The following is a 22,270-nucleotide window of genomic DNA, read 5'->3' on the forward strand; positions in this document are numbered from 1 at the left end:
GCTCTCTACTTAGTGTAACTGGCTTTAGATATTCTCTGATTTTGTGGCTATTATGGTCAAATTGCCACATCTCTGCAAATAAATAATTGTTTATTGGGTTAATTTTATCCAATCATTAATTCATTTATATAGCACTTACATATGCTGCAGTGCTGTACAGAGATTGTTGTCACTCACAACAGTTTTTGTATGTATGTTTTAGTATGTATTTAATATAAGGTATATTGTAAATTAGGGGTTTTTAGATTTGCAGTGATAGCACTGGTTAGTCACCCTAATTGAGATCTGAATGCTTTCTATAAGGGTCCATTCACACGTCCACAATTTCGTTCCGCATTTTGCGGAACGGAATTGCGGACCCATTCATTTCTATGGGGCAGCACGATGTGCTGCCCGGATCCGGAATTGCGGATCCGCACTTCCGGGTTCGCAATTCCGATCCCCAAAAAAATAGAACATGTCCTATTCTTGTCCGCAATTGCGGACAAGAATAGGCATTTTCTATTAAGTGCCGGCGATGTGTGGTCCGCAAAATGCGGAACACACATCACCGATGTCCGTGTTTTGCAGATCCGTGGATCCGCAAAACACAAATGGACGTGTGAATGGACCCTAAGGCTGCACAAAAAAACTCTAATTTCTAATGTCATCATACCAGTAGTCATGTGATAGATGGAGCAATGATAGATGGAGCAAATTCTGAGCTGTGTGACTGGTGGTGACAAAATCTCACATCCACTCCAATTTTAACCTTGATACTGTAAAAATAAAAAAAATAGTTTGCATGTTCTTTCATATGGGATGAGGGAAATTTATATAGAAAATCCATGCCCCTTAGTGCAGTAAGCAGTTCCATTCAAAGCAATCTGCCTACAAATGCTATAAAACCTCTAAATTGGAGAGGCCATGTAAACTGTATTCTCTCTGGAATATGCCTAAGATTTAATGCTAAACTTTAGTGCAGTATTAAGCACATTAATTGTTCCCTCAGAGGGTTAAGTACGCCTCCTCTTTTTGAAAATAAAAATCAATTCTAGCAGAGATTACCATGCCTGAGAATTTAAGATGTAAAAGAGATAAAAAGGAATTTTGCAGAAATGTTCAAGGTCGTTACAGTTATTAAATGAGCAGGGCATGAATGTATTCATAAAGGATTCATTATCGTCAGCTTTAACTGGGGAGGAGCTGCTGTACACTTCTTATGTCGGCACCGGCTTCAAAACAGTATCATTAAACCTCTTTCATGAGAGGCAGCTTTCCATGTGAATTGTGATTGCCTATGCATTTCCTATGTACTATCATTTTCCTTTTCTTCTTTAGGGACCAGATTTTACAAATCATCCCACAGTACAAGGACCAAGTCGTATGCTTGCAGCAGATATGTAGGTCTTTACAGGTTGGTATAAAAGCGGGTTATATTCTAACAGCAAAATATATCATTATAAATGAATGTGGATGGGGTATTTTTTGGTTTATATTTATAATCCAACCCTAGTGATATGCTGTAGTTGATGTTGCCTAAAGACACATAGGGATTTGCCACCAGGCCAGGAGCAGCTGGGGGGCCTGGTCCAATAAATACTAATGAAGCTGAGTGGCACCTCCATTAAATATGGGTTGCGGGAAGAGCCCTCTCCAAAAACACAGATATTTACAAAATAAATTGTTTTATAGATCTCTATTAAGAATTGAACCCCAGACCTCCGGAATGGCTGGAGGAAGTTTACCACTACAGAACCACATTGTTAAAAGGATAGGTTTTTCTGTGCCTAAAAGACTACTAAACAGTATTGCTATTTTCTTCACAGGCATGATATTAAGTAATAACAAACATTCGTAATGCGCTTTTCTCACAGGGACTCAAAGCACAGTCAGTGGCTGCCATAGAGGCGCTCTAAAAAAAAGCTGGAAAGTAAAAGTTACATTCTTCTTCTGTAAAGTTACTGTTACTAAAAAACTAATGGAGCAAAAACTATTACAATAAATGCATTTTTGTAACATACTATTAATTATCACAAAGTTGGTGAAGATTTCATAGTCAGGCACATTTTAGCATCAGGGATCCCCCAGAATTATTAGGAGGCCTTTCAAACAAGCGAACTTGATTACTAAGACTTATGTACGAAATGCCAATTTTAGTACATCAGGGCCATCGTGTACAAAACACCTTAAAGAGGACCTTTCACTGATTCTTACCCTATGAACTAAGTATACATACATGTGGAGCGGCGCCCGGGGATCTCTCTGCACTTACTATTATCCCCGGGCGCCGCTCCGTTCTCCTGCTATGTCCTCCGGTATCTCCGTTCCCTAAGTTATGGTAGGCGGAGTCTGCCCTAGCGCTGGCCAATCGCATTGCAGAGCTCACAGCCTGGGAGAAAATAACCTCCCAGGCTGTGAGCTCTGCGCTGCGATTGGCCAGCGCTAGGGCAGACTCCGCCTACCATAACTTAGGGACTGGTATCTCCGCCTACTATAACTTAGTGAGCGGATATACCGGAGGGCATAGCGGGAGAACGGAGCGGCGCCCGGGGATAATAGTAAGTGCAGTGAGATTACCGGGCGCCGCTCTACATATCTGTATAGTTAGTTCATAGGGTAAGAATCGGTGAAAGGTCCTCTTTAAAAGCCATGTTACATTTCACATCTACTGTGAACTGGCAGACAAGGTATCTTTGTAATAGAAAATGCCAAGCACACATATTTGTGACTAAGTGAACAACATTTCCATACAAAAAGCTTGCGTTGCTTTTTTGTGCACCCCCTGCACAAGTGGCACGTAACACAGTAGACTTACTCCATTACCTATAGGTAGGCAGTGTACAGCACCTCAACCAGCCTATGTTCATCCTGTATACAAAACCGTTATCATTCAAAAGAGCGTTTCTACAGGGAGGAACAAAAATACCAAACTTCAAAAAAGCTAAATTTAGCCAACTAAGAGAGGCCATAGGCCTAACTAACTGGGACAAAGTCCTCAAAAATAAAAATACAGCCACAAAATGGGATATCTTTAAAAGCATCCTAAAATCTCATTGTGAGAGGTACATACCGTATGGGAATAAAAGGTTAAAGGGATTCTGTCACCAGGTTTTGGCCTATAGAGATACGGACATGCACGGCTAGATCGCCACTAGCATGTCCGCAATATATCTGTCCTATAGGGCTCTTTACATATCTATAAAATCCTTTTTTAAAGAAATTAAAACCACACAGCCCTATAGGACAGATATATTGCAGACATGCTAGCGGCGATCTAGCCGTGCATGTCCGTATCTCTATAGGCCAAAACCTGGTGACAGAATCCCTTTAAGGAACAAAAAGAAACCAATGTCGATAAATAGAACTGTAAAGAAAGCAATAAATGACAAAAAGAAAGCATATAAAATCACTAAAACAGGAGGGTAGCACAGAAGCACTGAAAAACTATAAGGAAAAAAATAGAACATGTAAAAAACAAATAAAAGCGGCCAAACTAGAGACCGAGAGATTAATTGCCAAAGAGAGTAAAACCCTAAAATGTTCTTCAATTATATAAATGTTAAAAAGTATAAATCTAAAGGTGTCGGCCCTTTAAAGAGTAATGAGGGGGGAGTCGCAGAGAGCGACTAGGAGAAAGCAAAGCTGTTAAATATTTTTTTCTTCAATGTATTCACTGAGGAAAATAAACTGTCAGATGACATGCAGAATGTAAAAATAAATTCCCCATTAAAAGTGTCCTGTCTGACCCAGGAAGAAGTACAACAGTGACTTAAAAAGATTAAAATAGACAAATCGCCAGGACCGGATGGCATACACCCCCGTATCCTAAGGGAATTAAGTAATGTCATAGCCCGACCCTTATTTCTGATATTTGCAGACTCTATACTGACAGGGAATGTCCCACAGGATTGGCGCATAGCAAATGTGGTGCCAATATTCAAAAAGGGTCCAAAAACAGAGCCTGGAAACTATAGGCCGGTAAGTTTAACATCTGTTGTGGGTAAACTGTTTGAAGGTTTTCTAAGAGATGCTATCTTGGAGTACCTCAACGGAAATTAGCAAATAACGCCATATCAGCATGGCTTCATGAGGGATCGGTCATGCCAAACTAATTTAATCAGTTTCTATGAGGAGGTAAGTTCTAGACTTGACAGCGGCGAATCAATGGATGTCGTATATCTGGACTTCTCCAAAGCATTTGACACTGTACCACATAAAAGGTTAGTATATAAAATGAGAATGCTCGGACTGGGAGAAAACGTCTGTATGTGGGTAAGTAACTGGCTGAGGGATAGAAAACAGAGGGTGGTTATTAGTGGTACACACTCAGATTGGGTCACTGTCACTAGTGAAGTACCTCAGGGGTCAGTATTGGGCCCTATTCTCTTCAATATATTTATTAATGATCTTGTAGAAGGCTTGCATAGTAAAATATCAATTTTCGCAGATGACACTAAACTGTGTAAAGTAATTAACACTGAAGAGGACAGTATACTACTACAGAGCCATCTGGATAGACTAGAGGCTTGGGCAGATAAGTGGCAGATGAGGTTTAACACTGACAAATGTAAAGTTATGCACATGGGAAGGAATAATGCAAATCACCCGTACATACTAAATGGTAAAACACTCGGTAACACTGACATGGAAAAGGATCTAGTAATTTTTATAAACTGCAAACTAAGCTGCAAAAACCAGTGTCAGGCAGCTGCCAAGTCCAATAAGGGTTGCATCAAAAGGGGCATAGATGCCCGTGATAAGAACATAGTCCTACCACTTTACAAATTCGCTAGTCAGACCACACATGGAGTACTGTGTACAGTTCTGGGCTCCTGTGAACAAGGCAGACAAAGCAGAGCTGGAGAGGGTCCAGAGGAGGGCAACTAAAGTAATAACTGGAATGGGGCAACTACAGTACCCTGAAATATTATCAAAATTAGGGTTATTCACTTTAGAAAAAAGACGACTGAGGGGAGATCTAATTAATATGTATAAATATACCAGGGGTCAGTACAGAGATCTATCCCATCATCTATTTATTCCCAGGACTGTGACTGTGACGAGGGGACATCCTCTGCGTCTGGAGGAAAGAAGGTTTGTACACAAACATAGAAAAGGATTCTTTACGGTAAGAGCAGTGAGACTATGGAACTCTCTGCCTGAGGAGGTGGTGATGATGAGCACAATAAAGGAATTCAAGAGGGGCCTGGATGTATTTCTGTAGTGTAATAATATTACAGGCTATAGCTACTAGAGAGGGGTCGTTGATCCAGGGAGTTATTCTGATTTCCTGATTGGAGTCAGGAAGGAATTTTTTATTCCCCTAAAGTGGGGAAAATTGTCTTCTACCTCACAGGGTTTTTTTTTTGCCTTCCTCTGGATCAACTTGCAGGACAGGCAGAACTGGATGGACAAATGTCTTTTTTCAGCCTTATGTACTATGTTACTAACTTAAACTGTCAGTGGTTGTTAGCTGACACAAACCTCTGTGGCGCTCCTTCGATGCAGTGAGTCCAATAACCAAGACATCATTGCATTATGCCTCTAGCTGCAGGATCGGGACTTGGCCACAACGTTTGCCATTAGCAGAAACAGATCTTGAGTTGAACTGCCCCTGAATGTAAGTACAGAACATCAAGGAAAGAAAGCTTTTCCTGGTTAACACATGTCCTGCCTTAGCCCCACCACCACTGAATATAGCATATTATTACTACCATATACCAGACGGGTAGATACAGATTGATCACACATTTAGAGAATAAAAATATCTGCTTGCTTATGGTTGACATTTTCTCTGACTGTAGTACTCACCTCAAATTTCCCCATTTGGCCCAGATTGGAGTGATCTTTTTTGTTTTGTTTTTTAGTTGTTTTAGTTTTTAGTTTAGTTTTTTTTTGTAGAGTCTCACATATTTACATCCCATACCATGTATCACAGAAATGCTTTGTTCCCACAGCAGCAATAAAACCCCTAAAGCCCCTTATGCCACAAGATACGGATGTAGCAGGGTTAACACACAATCTTTGAGACATGTTATCTAAACTAAATGCAACTAAATGCATTAAGCAATTGCTTTTCAATGGCTTTTGTTTCAAGATGACGCGATGAGTTAAGAAATCAGATTTAAGAGTGCGTGTGTCATCCCTGCTACATCGGTAGCTATGTCAGCCACAATGCCCACCATTAAAGCCATAATACCTCCTATGCCCTATGAAGACAATAAATGCATTCATCTATTGAATTATTGGTGAAACATCATGTTTCTTTGATTTGCCTTAATAGGTTTCCTGGTTAATAACAAGGTTAGGGTGTCAGATATTGGGTAGAAAGATCACTATAAAACCAAGATGAAACCTGGTGAATTTACTTTTGTAGATGGGCAGCCAAAAGTGTTCTACTGCAGATCCTTTTATTACAGCACATTATTACGGATTCACCTGGCTTCTTGTGAATTATAGACAGAGAGTAATTAATGTGCAGGGGAAGCAATTAGACATGCATGCATGTTGAGCAATAAATCTCAGTTTGTTCTTCCACTGAATACTAATGAACATAATTCCTAGACATCACTGACTATGTGCTCTGTTCCATTCATAAACTACATGATGTGTGATTTATTCTCATTATTTTGCAACAGTTGGATCTATGGAAGCCAATCCAGCCAGAAGATATCAATGTCAGAAGTGTAGTGCATGTCAGGATCCCATCCGTGGCTCTGCAGCCCGTGAAAGAGGCCATGCTTCACTGTTCACTTTCTTTTAAGTAAGTCAACTGATGTGAGTTGAGCAGTTTTTTAATCTTTGAGACTTTAGTTGTAATTAAATATTAGTCATGCGGATTGACATGCTGAAGTAGAGAGTGCATATCAGGCATGTTTTAACGTGCTGTACGGCTTGCTGCACAGTATATAATATACTGTTAAAATACAGACTTTTAATATTTTTTACTGCCTGTTTACTATCCAATTATTACAGAAAAACCTAAGAAAGAAACATTTAGAGCAGACTACCAATACTGTAAGTGTGGTAAACCTTTTAGCTCAAGGAAGGTAAAATAAGAAATATATATATATTTTTTATTCTCTTTATTAGAAATTTCAATAACAAAAAGTGCATAATTCCAAATCTTGTAACATTGACAAATTCCAAATATCGTGAATTCAGTAGGATATACCCTGTGACCTCAATTTTGTGTCATATACTTCAAAGCCATATTTCCCTCCCTCTTCCTTACCTTAAACCAACTCACTCCCCAAAAAACTTTTGCTCCTTACTGGTTGTCTACAATTTAATCTATCTTGAGAGATGTTGACCCCACATAGAGAAGTCTAGATTTCTAATTTATCCAGACTCCCACTCACTTGGGCCTCCAAATACCATTTGGTATGTATGAAGGGGGGAGATTAATTCGCGAAAATCCGCAACAGACAAGGCGAATTCAATAAACTTTCTTCATTTCAAAAATATTGTTAACCATAACAAGGGGCTATCCTCTCTGTCTAGAGTACAGAAAGTTTCACCATCACCATAAACGGGGATTCTTTACTTAACAGAAGTGAAGCTATGGAACGGTATGCCATGGTTATTGTAATGGTGGATCCATTCGACAAGTTCAAGAATGGCCTGGATGCTTTGCTTGAAATAATATCACAAGGCTAGTAGATTTCTGGAGATGGAATGGCGGGATGGATTTTTTCCTCTAATATGAGACAACTGGTAAAAATCTTATAATGCTTATTCACCTTCTGTCATGCCCCGCCCTGACTATGTGCGGAGGTCGGCCAGAATAGCAGCACGAGTTTAGTGTTTTGTTTTGGAGCCGTGCTGGATCTGCCTCTCATCAGGTGCACTGGGTGGGGTCATTAGTTTAAATAGCACTCCAGCCCAGTGCTCTGAGCGGATTATAGGAATCACTTTGGTCTTGGAAGCTAGGAAGGAAGGTTGTCTGTTTCAGCTCAGAAAGATAAGTGTGGTTTCAAGTTTGATTGTTTTGTGTCATCTCTCCCATCCAGGTTCTGTGCGAGCAGGCTGCTCCTATTTCCCCTCTTCACCATCTCAGGGAATTTAGGGTGTTTCAGCCCAGGCACGGGGACACATCATACCTACCACCAAGGTCTGCATGTGGGCTGAGCAGTGCAGGGAGAGAGGTCAGGGATTAGCTAGGAGGTGACCCTTCCCCTGCCTCTCACCTAGAGCCTGGTTGGTGGTTTATCTGTTAGTCTGAGTGCATGTCTGCTGTGACATTATAATCCGTCCAAAACTTTGACTGTCATTACTCAGCAGTTTTGTGATGGCGTCAATTGAAGCATTAGTTGACCGCATGCAGGGGCTATCCCTAGAGGTTGCGGAGCTGCGAGGTTCGGTCGCACAGTGTCAGAGTGCTCTGGCATCAGGAGGAGGTCAAGTTTGTGTGGAGCCTAAAGTGGCTCTTCCTGATCGATTTTCAGGGGGTACGGATGACTTTGTCCGTTTTAGAGAGTCCTGCAAATTGTACTTTCGGCTGCGTCCATCGTCGTCAGGTGATGAGAGTCAGAGGATAGGTATAATTATTTCTCTGCTTAAAGGGGACGCGCAATCATGGGCCTTTTCTCTGCCGCCTGGTTCTCGGCGCTCCGGTCGGTGGAGGAATTTTTTTAAGGCTCTGGGATTAATCTACGATGACCCAGATCGGGTCTCGATGGCAGAGTCGCGATTATGTAATTTGTTTCAGGGGGAACATACTGCAGAGGCTTACTGTGTTGAATTTAGGAGATGGGCTACTGAATCAGAGTGGAATGATCCCACATTACGTAGCCAGTTTTGTCAGGGGTTATCTGAAAGATTGAAGAATGCCCTTGCTTTTCATGAATACCCAGACTCTTTGGAGAACACCATGTCTTTAGCAGTACGGCTAGACAGACGTATCAGAGAGAGGTATAGGGCTCCCCCTGCGCAAGGTATCCCTTCTGTGAGTGGTTTCATCTCTACTGCATCCCCGGGTGATGTTACAGGTAACGTGGGGGTAGCGGAGGAACCCATGCAATTGGGTCAGATTTCTTGCCATTGCCATTCTGATAGTAGAGACTTTAGGAAATTGCACAAACTATGTTACTATTGTGGAAAGAGTGGTCATTTTGTTTTTGCTTGTCCTTATGTTAAACCGCAGGTGGTAGAGAAAAAGAAAAAAAAAACTTCCCTGACACTTGGTAGCATGAATGGTGTGGTGGAGCAGGCAGGTATGCAAGCTCCCTGCAGTTCCCGTTTTCTCCTTACAGCTATGGTGGCGCTGGAGTCAAGAAATGTTTTTGTTGAGGTGTTCCTTGATTGTGGTGCTGGGGTAAACCTAATTGACTTTCTTTTCCTTCAAAATGTAGGACTAAGTACTTGCACTTTAGAGAACGAGATTCGTGTTTTTGCAATTGATTCTTCCCCTCTTTCTCAAAGGAGCCTTACTCACATTGTTCATGGTATTCACTTAAGGGTGGGTGATTCACATGTGGAAATTATTTCTTGTTTTGTCTTGAAGGATTTGCCAGCTCCTATAGTTTTGGGGTTGCCATGGTTGACTAAACATAACCCAATTATAGACTGGCAAGCGAGACAAATCATCGGTTGGAGTGAGTTTTGTTCGGATAATTGTTTTGGCACATCTATCTCTGGTGTGTCCATTACGGCTTTACCTCAGTATCTCTCATATTTTGCGGATGTCTTTTCAGAGGGTGGGGCTCAGGAATTGCCCCCTCATCGTGACTATAATTGTCCAGTTAATCTCATCCCAGGGGCTAAGTTGCCAAAGTCTCAGCTTTACAACCTTTCTCAACCCGAAAGAGAGGTCATGCGAAAGTATATCGCCGAGAGTTTGGCAAAAGGTCATATTAGACTATCTAAGTCTCCAGTGGCAGTGGGTTTGTTCTTTGTGAAGAAAAAGGATGCATCACTGAGACCGTGTTTGGATTTCCGGGAATTGAACCGTATTACAGTCCGGGATCCATATCCCCTGCCTTTGATCTCTGATCTTTTTGATCAGATTGTGGGAGCCATGGTGTTCTCCAAGTTGGATTTGAGAGGGGCCTACAATCTGATCAGAATCAAGGCGAGGGATGAGTGGAAAACGGCCTTCAATACGCACGAGGGTCATTTTGAGAACCTGGTTATGCCTTTTGGGTTGACGAACGCGCCAGTAGTATTTCAGCGATTCGTCAATTACATTTTTTATCATTTGATGTTGAGGTTCGTAGTAGTTTACCTGGATGATATTTAAATTTATTCTCCTGATCTGAAGACCCATCAGGATCATCTGAGACAGGTTTTGACGATCCTTCGGGAGAATAAATTATATGCTAAATTGGAGAAATGTTTGTTTGCGGTGCAAGAGCTTCCGTTCTTGGGATACTTGCTTTCTGATTCTGGTTTTCGTATGGACCCCGAGAAGGTCCGGGTGGTTCTGGAATGGGACCGACCAGAGAATCAGAAAGCCTTGAGGTTTACGAATTATTATAGAAAATTTATTTTGAACTATTCTACCATAGTAAAACGACGTCTCTGTCTGGTCGGATGAGGCATAGCAGGCCTTTTCGGCTATTAAGGAGAGTTTTGCGTCTGCTCCCATTCTGGTGCAGTCGGATGTGTGTCAGCCATTTGTAGTGGAGGTTGATGCATCAGAGGTGGGGGTTGGTGCGGTGTTGTCACAGGGTTCATCCCCTGGCAAGTGGGTCCCGTGTGCCTTTTTCTCCAAGAAGCTCTCGGTCGCCGAGAGGAATTATGATGTTGGAGATAGAGAGTTGTTGGCTATCAAGTTGGCCTTTGAGGAATGGCGTCACTGGTTGGAGGGGGGGTCTCACCACGTTACGGTATATACAGACCATAAGAATTTGGCTTACCTGCAATCTGCCAAGCGTCTGAACCCTAGGCAGGCCAGATGGTCACTGTTTTTTACCAGGTTCAATTTTGCAGTTACCTTTCACCCAGGGGTCAAGAACGTCAATGCAGATGCCTTGTCTCGCAGCTTTCCTGGGGGAGGTGATTCAGAGGATCCTGCGCCGATTTTGGCGGATGGGGTGGTGGTCTCCGCTCTATACCCTGAATTGGAGATGGAGGTGTTGGGAGCCCAGGAGGGGGCTCCTGGTTCTTGTCCCCCAGGGAGGTTGTTTGTTCCTGAGGGCCTGCGATACAAGGTGTTCAAGGAACATCACGATACTGTCCTTGCTGGACATCCTGGTGGTAAGTCCACCTGTGACCTGGTGTCCCGGAGGTTCTGGTGGCCAGGGTTACGTAAGAGCATTGAGAATTACGTGACAGCCTGTGAAACCTGCGCTTGGTCAAAGGTTGCTCATACTCGACCGGCTGGTTCACTTCTTCCATTGTCTATTCAGTCTCGTCCTTGGACGCATTTGTCTATGGACTTTATTACGGATCTGCGGAGTTCGTCCGGGAGAACAGTGATTTTGGTGGTAGTTGACCGTTTCAGTAAAATGGCTCACTTTATATCACTAACTATTCTGCCTAACGCTAAGACTCTTGCGCAGATTTTTGTGGATAATATTGTGAAATTGCATGGTATTCCTTCGGATGTGGTCTCTGATAGGGGCACGCAGTTTGTCTCCAGGTTTTGGAGGGCGTTCTGCTCTCGGCTTGGCATTCAACTTTCATTCTCTTCGGCTTTTCATCCGCAGTCGAATGGTCAGACGGAGCGTACTAATCAAAACTTGAAGATCTACTTGAGGAGCTTTGTGGCTGAGAATCAGGAGGACTGGTCCTCATTCTTGTCCTTAGCAGAATTTGCGTTGAATAACCGTAGGCAGGAGTCCACGGGTAAGTCGCCATTTTTTGGCGCATACGGTTTCCATCCTCAGTTTGGTACCTTTTCTGGTACTGGTTCTTCTGGGATGCCAGAGGAGGAGAGATTCTCTTCTGCCTTATCCTCCATCTGGCGGAGGATTCAAGGGAATTTGGAGAGGATGGGTGAGAGGTATAAACGAATGGCTGACAAGAGACGTGTGACTGGTCCGGACCTGTGTGTGGGTGATCTGGTGTAGTTGTCCACTAAAAATATCAAATTAAGAGTGCCATCTTGGAAACTGGGTCCAAGATTTATTGGTCCGTATAAAATTTCTGCGGTGATCAATCCTGTAGCCTTTCGGCTGGATCTTCCGCAGACTTGGAGGATCCATGATGTGTTCCACAGGTCGTTACTAAAAAAATACGTGAAACCATCGCCATTGCCTCCTCCTCCTCTTCTAGTCGAGGGAAACTTGGAGTTCGAGATCTCCAGGATTCTCGACTCTAGAATTCTTCGGGGTTCCCTTCAGTACCTGGTGCACTGGAGGGGATACGGCCCTGAGGAGAGGACGTGGGTTCCGGCTCTAGATGTCAACGCCAGCCGACTGGTGAGGGCTTTTCATAGGTCCCATCCGGATAAGGTTGGTCCGGGGTGTCCGGAGGTCACCTGTAGAAGGGGGGGTACTGTCATGCCCCGCCCTGACTATGTGCGGAGGTCAGCCAGAATAGCAGCACGAGTTTAGTGTTTTGTTTTGGAGCCGTGCTGGATCCGCCTCTCATCAGGTGCACTGGGTGGGGTCATTAGTTTAAATAGCACTCCATCCCAGTGCTCTGAGCGGATTATAGGAATCACTTTGGTCTTGGAAGCTAGGAAGGAAGGTTATCTGTTCCAGCTCAGAAAGATAAGTGTGGTTTCAAGTTTGATTGTTTTGTGTCATCTCTCCCATCCAGGTTCTGTGCGAGCAGGCTGCTCCTATTTCCCCTCTTCACCATCTCAGGGAATTTAGGGTGTTTCAGCCCAGGCATGGGGACACATCATACCTACCACCAAGGTCTGCATGTGGGCTGAGCAGTGCAGGGAGAGAGGTCAGGGATTAGCTAGGAGGTGACCCTTCCCCTGCCTCTCACCTAGAGCCTGGTTGGTGGTTTATCTGTTAGTCTGAGTGCACGTCCGCAGTGACACCTTCCTCTGGATCAACGTTGCATGCTTTAGGTTAGACTAGATTACCTTGATCTTTTTACAATCTTTTCAACTATGTAACTATAGTTTACTAAGATGCTGCTGCCTTCTTATGCTACTGTACTCTAAATACAAGCCTACATATCAACAATATAATTGTTAAATTTGGGGCATGTAAACCCCACCACAGTGACGCCCAAAAATCCAACTGGTCCCACCAACTTATCAACAGGGGTTATGTAAACCCTGTTCATTTTCATCCTTGGACAGCCTGAATTTTCCAGGAAAATTATGGACAGTACCTGCAAATTCAGAACTGTTGGCAGCCATGCATAAGGCAGTATTACTTGACATGACTTATTGTAAGACATGAATAAGTCTCTATAGCTATTGCTTTTCAGTTGTGTACAATGCAAAATGATCTTGCCACCAGCCTATAAACCACATACAGTGGCCACATATGGCTCATAATCCACCAGTTCAGGAACACTGGTTCATAGAAACATTATGTAATATGGACATTTCTTAAGTGTTTGTGTTAGGTTTTGTAGAAGGGATCTGATTGGATGGGAGCTGCTTCAATTTAGGGGTTAAATCAAGCAAGTTTGTCTGGATTTATACTTTAACATTCCCTTCTCAAATCAGATGAACATCCAGTAATTCATGTTACTTTTTGTTGCACACTAGGAGAAGAAATTCAAGAAGCAAAAGATTATCAACTAAAGGCTACATTCACACATCAGTGAAAAACAGCCGCCATTTTATGGTCTATGGGACTATTCACATGGCCATTTTTTAAACAGGCAGTGAATAGAGGCTGTCACAGCCAGGCAGACCCCAATGGGACAGTTTTTAATAGCCGTTTAGACAGGAGTGCGCCTATCTAATGACCATTAAAAATGGGTACACTGCGACCTTTCAGGGTTTAGAATAAAAAAGTTATATAATACCTAATCCACTTGTACATGCAGGGACACTAGCTCCTCACAGGATGCAGCAGGACCTGTGTTCCCAGGGTGATGACGTCGCCATACTGGGAGCATCAGGTCCTGTTGTCTCCAGTGAAGAGTGAGTGTCCCTGCACATTCAAGTGGATGTGGTGAGTATTTTTTAAGCACAAACAGAACTGGGACCACTACAAGGGAGGATTATTCCTACTGGACAGCACAAAGGGGGGCTTTAGTCATACTGGGGGCACACTAATGGGAGCCATTAATCATACTGTGGGGCACAGAGGTGTAGCTAGGGGTTCAGCACCCCCAGTGGACCCCACAAAGCATGTTTTGAACTGCAGAGGCGCACCTATGGCTGGGTTTCCACACTCAGATTTTGTTCAGGTTTTTTATTGACTTTTTTAACGCCAAAACCAGGTGAGCATCATAAAGGGGGAGAAAGTCTTGTAAATAGGACAGGCACTACTACTCCTCTGTTATCCCATGCACACTGGTTTTGGCTTCAAAAACATCAACAACAAAAAACTGAGTGTGAATGTCTAGCCTGATCATAGTAGTAAATCCACCTATGATAAATTAGACGTCACAACAAGGCACACCAAAAAAATAATTATATAATCCTACACAAAATGCTGGTGTGAATACCCAGAACAAATAATCAAAAAGGTGTATAAAAATATACATATCCTTTATTTCAATATATTAAAATACACACAAATTATCATTGGAAGAGTATACACCACAATAGGTGGACAAAAAAAAAACAATGTGAGGAACAAACTCAGGCAGACGTGATATTAACTGCATGTGGACATAAGCACCAAGCAACTGGAAAATGATATACAAAGGTCAAACACCAGCATCCTGAGGAAAAAGGATTGCCTAAAAAAAGTCCCATAAGGATAAAGCCGAAACAATCAGTTCAGCAAATAAAGAGACAATGGTCTGCCTGAGGAGTCCCCACTCACTCAACTCAGCCTAGCCCACCCCTGGCTCTCTCACTTGCCCTGAAGGTCCTCCTGACAAGTGGACACCACTGTGTGCTTGGTGCCCCCCTGCAAGCTGCACCTCTAGTGGGGCACTCTGCAGGCCATTTGATGTCCAGAGAGCACTATGTGGGGTGTTATATATACTGTGAGGACACTGCAGGGGTAGGGATGTTAAAAATAAAACCCAATGAAATTCATCTGTCTTTAATGGCCATTTTTAACGGCCATTAAAAACAGATGCAAAACAGCCATTAAAACGGCTGGATGGAAAATGGATGCACACACTGATACACAATGGACATGAAAGACTGACATTCACTGTTCTGTGAATGTAGCCTAAATGGAATTCAATTTCCAGGTGATTTCCTTTTATTTTAAGGGAAATACTTAGTAGTACATTTTATTATGCTTTATTATAAGGTTAATGGAAATAACCAGTAAAATAAAATCATTGAGTTATTTCTTCAGTTTGGCTTCAGGGCTCACCACTGTGAAACAGAAGAGAAATGACAGGTATGCTTTAATAAATAATATAACAAAATCAGAAGCAAGTTCAGAATTAACATATTATCTTTCCCCAAGGCTTATTGAAGGTAAGGGCCCAGGATTGAAACGAAGATATTACAGAGAGAACATAAATTATAAAGGCAGTATTTAAATGACCAAGTTCGGCATTTGCTGTTCAGTAAGGTAATACTGCTGTCTGCCATAGTATTTTTATTGTTCTTTTTTTTTTAGAGTAAAGACAATTTTTGGGGTCTTGCCTTACATTACAGTATTCTGTTTTAGAATCATAATCTAATAATGTAATTTTTAGTGATGTATTAAAAAGACAGAAACTAAACCAACTTTAAATAAACACCTAAACCAAACCACGAAGAACGAATACATTTTTATTCCTTTTTCTACTTTGCTTTCAGACCCAGTTAGGATCCTGCAGTTAGCATCAGAGCTATATGGCTAGTCTACAAAAAAAAAAAGAGAGAAAATGAATGAACATTATTTTCTAGGTACGCATATTGAACAGAGTTGTATAAAACTGCAGACATTACAGTGTCAGGGCTCATATAGAATATGTATGATAGTAAACACAGAACGTATAGCTCCCTAGTATGAACCCACACAGCCTCCGTGCAGGCTCTGTCCAGCGCCATAAGTATGGAGGCAAAACTTCTAAAGGAGCATATATTAGTACATTTGGGGCCTGACGAAGAATGCCACATAATTTTATTTTTTTTCTGTTAGTCATACTGAATCTTAAGGGAAAAACCTGTGTGCCTTTATATGAAATCATAAGCTTATAATGGTAGAGTAGAGGTACTATGTACCACTAAGGAAGTCTTAATACATCTGTTAAAGGGAATATCAGGCTATGAGCTGAGCGCTGCCATTGGCCAGCGCTACAGCATAGGAGAAGAAGACGCCGGCAGGATCAAATGGGTGGAGCTTAACTCCTTACATACCGGAGGCTGTACCGGGCGAACGGAGCGGCGCCCGGGGATAACAGTAAGTGCAGGGGGATCCCTGGGCGCCGCTCTACACCTCTGTATAGTTAGTTTAGAGGCTTTCCTCTGGTGAAAGGTCCTCTTTAATCTATGATCTACAAGGACACCCAAGTCCTTCTCTACAAGTGACTCTCCCAGTGTTACATCCCTTGCAACATATGATGCACAGAGATTTTTACTACCAAGATGCATAACTTTACATTTATCCACATTAACCCTCGATTGCCCAGTGGAAGCCCAAACACTCAGTGCCCAAGTCAGCTTGTAGTTTATGGACATCTTCCATAGACTGCACAGTACTACATAGCTTAGTGTCCTCTGCAAAAATAAAAATGGTGCTATTAATCCCATCCTCAATATCATTAATAAATAAATAAAATAATAAATAAAATGATCTTTTCAGACGAAGTGGCACCTAATATTTGGTTTAGTGACTAGTGGAAAAACTGCAGGATTTTATGGATCTTTTTATATAGATATTCACATTGAAAAAAAAAACAAAAAGCAAAATATTAAAAAAAAAAATATGTTTAACATGAAAACAATAGGTCATCTTTAGAGATTAGCCAATTTTTCCAAAATTTGATTCGGTCGGTTCGCCAAATTTTCCAAAAAGATTCGATCCAAATTTATTTGTGGCAAATCGTGTTAAAAAACAACAATATCATGGCTGCAGAGAGCCTATATAGTGGTGGAGAACAGTCTGCCTTGCAGTAACACACATAGGGAGTCTGCTGTGGTAGTGAAACAATACTGTGAGTCAGAATGACACGCAGATGACAGGCGTCGCTCTTAGAATCACTTCACACTTCACTCATTTGATCAATTACGGGGCCAAAATTGACCAAATAACTCGTGTGAACTCAGCCTTACAGGTCAATGTTACCGGCAGGTATAAAAAAATGTGCAGAGGCCCAAGATCCTACTATAGTGTGAAAGCGCGCACTCCTTTTATACCGTCGTCAGCTGATTCCACATAGATGTCTACATAACCTGTTCTATTAAACGCTTATACAAGTAGAGCCCCTCTGACAGAGTGGAGAGGGTGTCAGCACTAAGTTTGTGTTGACGTCACGTATTATTTTGCCCTTCCTCTAATCCGGCAGAACAATAACCCTCAAAAAACAGGTCCTGTCTGTTGAGCATCCGCGTTCACTTGGTCAGCATTTGGTCAGTAATCCATTAGCATTTCTAAAGCCCCAAAAAAACAGGAGTGGATCCAAAACAGAAATGACACGTGAATGGAATATTTGCATGTGTCCTGTGTTTTGCACCTACTCCTGCTTTTGGCTACCAAATCATAAGCCAAATCTGATGCAAAATAGGGACCATGTCAGGCCTTACGGCTGCTACATAGACAGGATCCATTGTGCATCAAATTTTTCCTTCCTTCTGACAGATCAGAAGAAGGGTCACAGAAATTATTATGTCAACCAGGCCAAAAAGGCAAAATAGTGGACCAGTCATGGAGTGGGGTGGGTAAGAACAGCATGAGAAGTCCACAGAGCGGCCCAATGAAAGAGTGTTTAGGTGGCAGCAGCATGAGGAGACCGCAGAGTGGCCCAGTGACAGAGTGGAGAGGTGGAAGCAGCATGGGGATACCACAGAGTGGCACAATGACATAGTGGCAAAGTGGCAGCAGCATAAGGAGACCAAAGAGTGGCCCAGTGACATAGTCGTGAGGTGGCAGCAGCATGAGGAGACCACAGAGTGGCCCAGTGACATAGTGGTGAGGTGGCAGCAGCATGAGGAGACCACAGAGTGGTGATGTGGCAGCAGCATGAGGAGACCACAGAGTGTTGAGGTGGCAGCAGCATGAGGAGAGCACAGAATGGCCCAGTGACATAGTGGGGAGGTGGCAGCAGCATGAAGAGACCACAGAGTGGTGATGTGGCAGTAGCATAAGGAGACCACAAAGTGGCCCAGTGACATAATGTTGAGGTGGCAGCAGCATGAGGAGACCACAGAGTGTTGAGGTGGCAGCAGCATGACAAGACCACAGAGTGGCCCAGTGACAAAATGGTAAAGGTGGCATCAGCATGAGGAGACCACAGACTGGTGATGTGGCAGCAGCATGAGAAGACCACAGAGTGGGCCAGTGACATAGTGGTAATGTGGCAGCAACATAAGGAGTGACAGATGAGGAATGACTGATGAGGAGTAGGAGGAGGAGCAGGAGCATCAGGACCAGCAGATGATGGGAAGGACAGACATGGCAGCAGCATGAGGAGACCACAGAGTGGTGAAGTGGCAGCAGCATGAGGAGACCACTTTAAAACCAGATTGAACACACAGAATACATGGCGCATGGCTCAGCCCTCCTTGATTTTCAGTTGTCAAGGAGAAAGCCAGGTATCGATTTCTTGATAAAGGATGCGGAGCAGTTCCTCCCCTGAGTGACTCTGTTTGCCCAGGCAAACTAGGTGCAGAACAACATGACACCGCCATGCCCTGCACATGTGGTATGCTGGAGGAGCACTGTGAATTGTCCCTGCAGTGGAGGCTGAGGACACGGTGGAGGATGAGGAGGCAGAGGCGGACATTGTCTCAGGACCAACAGCGTGAGAACATAGAGGTTTAAGCAGTGTCATCTGGCTAAGTTGCTGGTGTGGCTGGGCAGGAACCACATTTTCCCAGTGGGTTGTAAAGGACATATATTGTCCCTGACCGTGGTTACATCTCCACACGTCGGTGCTGCCGTGCACTTTGGCAGACACCGACAGGCTCAAGAACTTGCCGATCTCCTGTTCTACATATGTGTGCAGGGCTGGTACTGCCTTTTTTGCAAAGAAATTACGGCTTGGGACTCTCCACCTTGGCTCCACACAAGCCATCAGTTCTCTGAAAGGTGCAGAGTCCATCACTTGGAAAGGGAGGGACTGCAGCACCAGAAACTTGGCAAGGAGCCCATTCAGCTTCTGCGCTGTTGGATGAGTGCATGCATACTGCTTTGGCAATCGCTTCTGTGATCGATACCTGATGGAATGACTGATGAGGAGTAGGAGGAGGAGCAGGAGCATCAGGACCAGCAGATGATGGGAAGGACAGACAGCTCACTTTGGCTGAGTTTGCTGCGGCAGGCTGGTCCACCACATCAGAGCCACAGTTCTCCCAGGCCATTTTATGGTGATGCTGCATATGTTCATGCAGGGCCGTGGTGCCTACATTGGCACTCTGGCCACACTTCACCTTCTGCCTACAAATTCGGCAAATGGCCATGTTCACCTCCTCCGGCGGCATAACAAAAAATTGCCACACCGTCAAGTATGCCATTTTCCCCCAACACTCTGCGCTGACTGCCTGCAAGCATTGCCTCCGTGAACCCCTGCACAGCTACTTTCCGGGCAGGTAGGCTCCTGCGAAGCGGGTGGTCTACCCATGGCATGATTGACTCTCGACCTCCCACTGCCACCCTGCTGACTCACGCCCATGCTTCCACCCTGCTGGCTCAGCTGCTGCCTCACGCGGAAGCTGCCATCCTCTTCTCCTGATGATGAAGCCCCTTCTTCACCCAGCTCCCAAGTGTGATCAGCTACATCATCATGATCTTCTATTGTCTGCACGTCACTGATGTCCCCCTCAATGGTCTCAGGGCCAGGAGCCTTACCGCTAGCAACACCTGCTCCCAAGCGACTCTTATCACTACTTTTCCGCCTACTGGAGGAAGCGGCAGATGTTTTCTCCAGATCTTGTCTGGGCAGTAGCTGCTGGCTGTCTTCTAGTAGCTCGTCCTCGCTGAAAAGTGAAGCCGAGCCTATGGCATATAATATTTCTCGCTCTGAGGTAACAGAAAATGACAGAGGCAGGTTGAGGACAATTGGGGGCACAGGGCCTGCTCCCGGGCCATGCCAACTAAGCATTGTGTCAGAGTAACCCACCGACTCTTGGCTGGGGGTATCTGATGTCACTTGCGACGAAGTCAAAGACCGAGTTAACCATTCAAGCACCACTGGTTTGCTGGTCAAGACACGACTGCTAGATGACATTGGGAGCTCAGGCCTCTTGCTGTGACTCCTGCTGCCACCCCCCATCCTTCTTCTGCTCCCTGCGACAGAAACATTTTGGTCACTGCCTTTAAATGGCCTGTCACCTGTCTGTCTGACATACTGTATAATGAAAGAAATAAATAAAAATAATGCCCCCCAAAAAAGGCTGTAGTACAATGTAACTTCACCGCAGAACGGCAATTAAGAGATATATTTTTTCCGATTAATAAACCCCCTCAGAAAAAATAACAATCACAATTCACTGCAGAACAGATAATAGGGAGTAGGTTTATTTCCCTTCAATACACCCCGTAAGTGGCTATAGTACAATGTAACTTCACAGCAAAACTGCAATTAATACATATTGCACGCTGTGCAATCAGAGCCTGAAGTGAGGGATAAACGTTCTCCACCTGAGCACAACCTGCATGACCAGGCATCTAAGTGCAAAGCACGAGCTGCAGTGGAATAAACACCTCAAAAACCAAGAAAGGTCTCTGGCTCCTCCTGCTTCCTCTTCTGCTGCAGTCTCGGCCTCTTTATCCACCTCTGGAGTGACAGTGCCACCTGCAGATCCGCAAACAGAGGATCTGCCAGCAACACCACCACCTGGGTCACCAAGCATCTCCACAATTTCCCACGGAAGCGTTCAGTTTTCCATCTCCCAAACACTGGAGCGGAAGAGGAAGTACCCCCCTACCAGTGTTCCCTCTAAGCCTTCGCAGCTGCTGAGCGGGGTCAGCTCAGAGCTGGGCACAGCGCCATCAAAGGTGGGCGATAGGAAAACCTAAGATAATTGTCACTTCAAAGAGCATACAAACCTCTGCGCCATCCCATACAATACAGTATAACCCCTGCGCCATCCCATACAATATACAGTATAGTCCTCTCTGTTATCACTGGACATTGCTCTCCATATATAAACCATACAGGGGAAAAAAAATCTTTAATCCAGAGAATTTACATAGAAAAACTAATAACCAAGAGGCTAAACAAAACCCAGTTTCTGACCCTTATGTTAAAACATAACTTTCATTTGATTGCTTTAATACCTAAAGGAAAAAAATAATTTAAAAAAGCTGCTGTTTCTCTAGATGACCTTATGTTGATAGTAGTGGTAATAGAGTCTCAAGGGTCTATAAAAGCAGCTACACTATTTTTACAAACCATTGAAACTCTATTAACACTACTATCAACATAAGGTCATCTAGAGAAACCGTAGGTTTTTATTTATTTTTTCTCTCTCTTTAGCTGTTAAAACTTAACTTTAATTAGATTGCTCTAACACCTAAATGGGAAAAATAAGAATTTTAAAAACCTGCTTTTTCTCTAGATGACCTTATGTTAATAGTTAATAGTAGTGTTAATAGAGTCTCAAAGGTCTGTAAAAATAGTGTAGCTGCTTTTATAGACCCTTGAGACTCTATTACCACTACCATAAACATAAGGTCATCTAGAGAAACAGCAGGTTTTTAAAATAATTTTTTTCCTTTGGGTATTGTTATGGGGATCTGTGGATGACATTTTTATGGGGGATCTGTGGATGACACATTGTTATGGGGGATCTGTGGATGACACATTGTTATGGGAGATCTGTGGATGACACATTATTATGGGGGATCTGTGGATGACACATTGTTATGGGGGATATGTGGATGACACATTGTTATGGGGATATGTGGATGACACATTGTTATGGGGGATATGTGGAAGACACATTGTTATGGGGGATATGTGGAAGACACATTGTTATGGGGGATCTGTGGAAGACACATTGTTATGGGGGATCTGTGGATGACACATTGTTATGGGGGATCTGTGGATGACACATTGTTATGGGGGATCTGTGGATGACACATTGTTATGGGGGATCTGTGGATGGCACATTGTTATGGGAGATCTGTGGATGACACACTTT

At 43.4% G+C, this 22,270-nt stretch overlaps 1 protein-coding gene across 1 annotated transcript in view; it reads left to right on the top strand.

Annotated features, from left to right (window-relative positions):
• CPO (carboxypeptidase O) overlaps nucleotides 1-22,270 on the top strand; it is a 268,545-nt gene that overhangs the window by 17,440 nt on the left and 228,835 nt on the right. The window contains exons 3-4 of the mRNA XM_040441046.1: nucleotides 1,321-1,396; nucleotides 6,621-6,745. Coding sequence (XP_040296980.1) covers nucleotides 1,321-1,396; nucleotides 6,621-6,745 — 201 coding nt within the window. The remainder of the gene's footprint in view (nucleotides 1-1,320; nucleotides 1,397-6,620; nucleotides 6,746-22,270) is intronic.

Source organism: Bufo bufo, chromosome 7 (genome assembly GCF_905171765.1).
Source record: "Bufo bufo chromosome 7, aBufBuf1.1, whole genome shotgun sequence".
NCBI lineage: Eukaryota > Metazoa > Chordata > Amphibia > Anura > Bufonidae > Bufo > Bufo bufo.